Source organism: Pholis gunnellus, assembly GCF_910591455.1.
Source record: "Pholis gunnellus genome assembly, chromosome: 3".
Lineage (NCBI taxonomy): Eukaryota > Metazoa > Chordata > Actinopteri > Perciformes > Pholidae > Pholis > Pholis gunnellus.
Window position 1 is genome coordinate 27,297,303 of NC_136529.1, and position 5,707 is coordinate 27,303,009.

At 43.4% G+C, this 5,707-nt stretch overlaps 1 protein-coding gene across 1 annotated transcript; it reads left to right on the forward strand.

The window, feature by feature from the left end:
- Positions 1-956: 956 nt before the first annotated feature.
- Positions 957-5,707, forward strand: abraa (actin binding Rho activating protein a). Its single transcript, XM_079186080.1, has 2 exons — positions 957-1,859; positions 3,849-5,707. Exons 1-2 carry the CDS (start codon positions 1,200-1,202, stop codon positions 4,284-4,286), a joined length of 1,098 nt encoding a protein of 365 aa, XP_079042206.1. The 5' UTR covers positions 957-1,199; the 3' UTR covers positions 4,287-5,707.

Sequence of the window (5,707 nt, forward strand, 5' to 3'; positions counted from 1 at the left end):
TTAAGCCAAAAGATGATTTTTCCTTTACTAAACATAACCTTTTGTGTTGCCATAACCTAACAAAGTAGTTTGAGTTCTGGGTAGTTTTTATGAAGGCTCTAAGTGATGAACTTTCAAACTGCAATTTGGACAACGTGCAGGGCACTTCTGCTTGATAATATAATGTATTATACAGATATATTTATGCATGTAATGAAAGAATCAAATCAATGGAATGGCACTTTTTATCTTAAGCAGTTTTATATTGAAAAATATTTTGGCTGGTAAAATTTGTCAGTTTTCAAGCCATTGGCAGATCAGACCGAACAGTTTAACCCTGCAAACAGTTTATGAGTCATAATCCAGAATTTCGCACTCACATATTCACACATACACACAGAGACTGAAATAGTCCCACTTACACATGCACAGACAGGCAGACAGACACACACTCCAGATTGTATGTGACAGGAATTCACACTCACACAACCACAAAGTGATCAAAGCACGCAAGAGAGGAAAGCTGTGCATTTGAATGAAAACATCCCTATTTATACACAATGAACACACACACACACACATACACACACACACACACACACACACACACACACACACACACACACACACACCCGTGTCGAGCAGGCTGACTCAAAGCGGAGGCCCGTTTATGTTTCAGCATATTTGTGTGTTAGGACAGAAACCTCCAAGTCGCTAAAAACACTGGGCACCTGTTCCCTGGATCCCACTGGGAGACATTCCACTCCTCAGTCACTGTGTGTGTGTGTGTGTGTGTGTGTGTGTGTGCTTGCAAACCTGTGCCAGCAACAAGAAAGTTGACACCTGACTCCCGTCTCACGTGGACACCGTGCGACATCACTTCCTTTACCACCCTTCCCTATTTAAAGGCCGGTGTGGAGCCTGAGGGGCTTCAGCAGGGGATTAAAGCCAAAGACCTCGCACTCTTCACACCGGGAGCTCACACGCTGACCGACAGGGAGGCTCCGGATGTTTTTTGGAGAAGATCCACAACGGATGTAAAGACTGAAAACACATTTTTGTTTTTATTTTGAGTCTTTGCGAGTGAGAAGTTTCTGAGATTTGAGTTGCTTTTTACCAAAACACAACCAGAGCCATTTGGGGAGATTCAAAGATTTTTCGGACTAGACACAGGACTTTTCCCAGCTAAGAATACCAATTTCTTCTGGTATCCTGTCACCATGAGTAGCGGTGGGACCACCACGGTTTCACCACAGGCGCCTCAGGCATTCAAACGGGCGGTACGGAAGATAAAATGCGCCGCCATGGTGGCCAACTTGGCCAAGAGCTGGCAGGGCTGGGCCACCGACCACTCCGACAAGCAGGACTCCATCCCGAGCGGCTGGATGCCTACATCTGTTGAGGAGGGCGACATGAAAGAGCGCAACCACGAGGTCAAACTTACCGTCACTCCGCGCGTCATCGCGGCAGACACCGCCGACACGGGTGGGAGTAAAATCCGGACCGGTTCTGTAAACAAGACTGTGCAGCCAAAACGCAGCGAGTGCAGCAGCATTGATGTGGTCAACGCCATCCGAGGCAAGATGGAGTCGGGTCCCGAGGAGAACAAGCCTTTCTTGGGCAACGAGTCGCCGACACGGCGGCGCCAGATGAGGGCGCTACAGAGCGCAGGAGGAGGAGGAGGAGGAGGAGGAGGAGGAGGAGGAGGAGTCATCCAAGACAGGAAGCTTTTGCTCCAGGAGAAGAAGCTGGGGTCAAGGAGCAACAGTGTTGACACAGAGGACAGCGGGCTGGGAGAGGAGGCCGGGCTCAGCGACAATCAAGAATCAAAAACTGAGCTGGGTGACATCAAGACATCCAAACAGACCAACAGGCCCAAGGTAGAGTCGTTCAACACGAAGATTGGAAATGGAGGGAAAAAAGTTTAAACATGGGGATATCAAGTTACCACCATAATATGAATTTAACCAGGCGGCCACCTCCGGTTCTGCCGAGTGAAGCCAAAGCGAAAGTGTCCTAAAACTTGCATTTTCTCTACTGACCAGGGGTCCAAAAAGAAGTCTGGTTGTATAGAAGTCTATGAGAAAATGACTCTACTTTTCAGTTGATTTATTACCTCAGTAAACATTGTGAACATGAGTTTATGGTCCATGAGTTTATAACCCAACTTCTCGGCTTCACAGAGACGTTGGGTTTTTATCTCATTGTTTTGATTTTACAGCAACTATACTGTCAATCCAACTGCCATCAACAGGAGATGGCAGTTTTCAGTAAAAGAAAAAAACATTCACTTCAAGGCCTCATTATGCTGTGACCAGACACTTATGAGTTTCTCCAGGCTGCTTTCTCTGACACTAAAATAAATGTTCCTCCTGAATCGAACACGCAGTGGAGGACAAATACCTTAAATTAGAGCAGAAATGTCAACACGGCGTGAATAAACAAGTTTAAGCAGAGGTCCCCCTTTGATGCCACCTAAATAAAATCCAACTCCCCCTCACGTACGGCTAACAGCACAACAGTTGCTTAACTCTGACACAAGAACATCTCCTATAAAAGGAAAAGGAGCCGGTTCGGGGGGGGGGGGGGGGGGGGGGGTCACCGGAGATCGAGGCTAACTCATAAAAGGCCAACACAAGCTGGACCGCCGCGCAATGGAATATATGTGAATAAATCTAATCATGTTCCGCAATGTGTCCTCAAAGCTGACCTTTGGGTGGAACCGCCAGGGAGGGTGAACACGAGGTGAAGGGCCAGGGACGAGAGAGGTAGTTATATGAGAGGCAGACACTGGGACAGTTATTGAGAGGAAAAATAAGAAACCTTCAAAAGATATGAAGAGTGTAAGGACATTTTATTTACTTTATCGTTATGAACCGGAGGTTGCCGTCTGATCAGTTCTCAGTGCTTTTTAACAACATAAATAAGTCAACGAGTGCGAGAGCAACACTTCAATGGCGACAATGTTTTTAAAAAATGTTTTGTTTACAATACATGTTATCCCTGATGCTTCACAAAAAAAAGTAAAAATCCAAAAGGTTGCAGTTGTTTTCCAATTTTGAGATCATATAAAGTCGCTTTAACTTGAGTTTTAAGATTATAAAATATAATGCCGGTTTATATGAGAAGACATACAGTATTTTGATTAGTGTCTATGTATGAGGTGCTGAGCAAAGGACACGATGGGGATCAATTACACCAATCAGAGGGGAGTGTATTTAAAGACTGACGGTATTCAATCAACATTAATATATAGGCAAAGGGCTGAGGTCGGTGCAGAATTATTTTGTAACTCTGAAAGACAGGAAACAGCAGGCGTTATGGGAAATGTAGTTCAAATATAGTTTGATAGAAGTTACACACATCAGTGTAAATTCAGCATAATAATTATATCACAAAGTCCGATACCCTGACTTTTAGTTCTTAGTATGGGTCAAGCTCCAAAACTGCTGGATCCTACATTTCCCATAATGCAACTCATTAGTGTCTGTCATTACATATTCTGTGCAGCATCAAATAGTGTCTTATATCCATTTGTGGGCTCTTTGAATATAAAACACGGTTATTTTTCATAAAAATATTGCTAAACAAAGCATTTCTGCATAATCCTTCATTTTCCGGGTGCTTCACTCTCCTAAACTCCATTCAATAGAATGTTCTGAGACTAAAGAGAGCCTACGAAGATGAGTGCTACAATGTATATTATTTTTAGGTGAAGTTATCGTTGATTTGTAAAATCATTGATGTCCCCTTTAATGAAGAATCTAATTTACAAAAGAGGTTTCGCTTTGTTCAGTGGTTCATTATGAAAATGCTCAGCTAATCTCTAAACTCTGATGTTAACCTTCCCAACCATCTCTTATTTCCAGATTAAGATTGTCACCGGGAATGACGTCAAAAGACGCTGGCAGCAGTGGTCCGAGCAGCACATGGAGGGCCAGAAGCTCAACCCCTTCAGCGAGGAGTTTGACCACGAGTACGCCATGGCCCAGCGCCTCCGCAAGGGCGACGACGGCTACGGTCGACCCAAGGACGGCTCCAAGACGGCAGAGAGGGGCGACCGGGCCCAGAAACACGTCTACAGGGAGATGGAGGAGATGGTGTGGTTAATCAGAGACATGGGCTTTAAGGACAAAGAGGGGAGGACCATCATCTCCTTCGGCCGCCTCTTCGACCGCTACGTGAAGATCTCGGATAAGGTGGTGGGCATCGTGCTGCGCTGCCGCAAACACAAGATGCTGGACTTTGAGGGGGAGATGCTGTGGAAAGGACAGGACGATCACGTCATCATTACATTGAGGGACTGAGGACGGACGTGATGTTTCACAAACGGGCAAACACGCCCATCAGCTTGTCTAGAGTAATAATGCTATGCATGCTAACCACAATGCTACATCGTGTACACAAGAAGAGACAGATATATGAATGAATACAAATATGTTCAGACAAAACTTGAGAAATGTTTATGTGTTTTTTAACGTTAAAGCATCTAAACATGTTCTAGTAGAAACCCAAAATAAGAGTACGCACACATAGTCTCTCACGCCAGACTCATCAGTTCTTCTCATATACCTGACATGTCATCCGGCGAAGGGAAGCTATCTTTAGCATGCTAGCTATGCTCGCCTTGCTAACTATGCTACTACATGCTGGAAGCCTCAAGCATCCAGCACAATGCCAGTCATGGTGGACAGCTTTACTCAGACTGAGGCTGGAGAAACTTGGATTTCATTGAATCATTTACTGAAAGACTTGACTGTTTTGTCCTCTCAGGATAATTAAGTTGACCATAAGTAAACAAGGGTAGCATAAAGTTAGCACTAGCTCCGAACGTCGCTAAAGCTAGCCGTTCCATCAGGCCTCCCTCCAATGTCACTCCCCCCAAATTATCCCTAAGAATTTAAACAACCAACATTGCTATCGTCACAACTTGTGACAGGCAGGTAGGCCTTTTCTCCACATCATTTGATTTATTGATTGCTGTTGGGAGGTAAAGAGAAGTTCAACGAAAAAAAAAAAATGCTTCTAAAATACATTACCCAGCCAATCTTTTATTTACGTCTGAAATAGTATTGAGTTAATGTGTAACGTTTGATAGTTTTGACGCAAATGATTGTATAGTGAAATGTGTTTTACCTAATTTTAACATTTAGGACACTTACTGTTGGAATTGTGTTAAAGGAAACTTAGAAATGTTTAACATTTTGAACATTTTCTTTCTTTCAAAGTGAAAGCTTGAGTCTTCTTACAGAAGTAAAATTTTGCTACAAAGACTGTGCAGCGTGATGTTTCAAGCACAGTTTGAGATTAATGTAAATATACACGTGTCATTAGAACACCTACTTAGTATTGAGACTGTGAAATTGTGTCATGTTTGCTGTGGGTCAGAGTGTTAACATAGGCTACATGGAAGCCACTAAAGACTGAGATTTAAATGTTGATATCCTGTTTTCTTTTTTTAAAACACTTAATTTTCCCGGATTCTCCAACGGCCCGGATGCCAGGACAAGCAGACCAGAAAGTTCAACACATAGTATTCAAGGCCCAAGGTTAATTTATTAGCATTGTACAACTCATAGTTGCTAAATGGGATGCAGTTGTCTTTTTAGGCTACACAAGAAAAAACTAGTTCCTGTTGTGCATTTTTGAATTTGATAAACATTTACATAAACTTTCCTTACATTTATTTAGTTGACCCTTTTATCCAAAGCGACTTACAACAAGTGCA

Coding starts and splice junctions, on each gene's coding strand:
- abraa (XM_079186080.1), top strand. CDS start 1,200: ATGAGTAGCGGTGGGACCACCACGGTTTCACCACAGGCGCCTCAGGCA. Junction 1,860..3,848: donor AACAGACCAACAGGCCCAAG/GTAGAGTCGTTC, acceptor TCTTATTTCCAG/ATTAAGATTGTCACCGGGAA.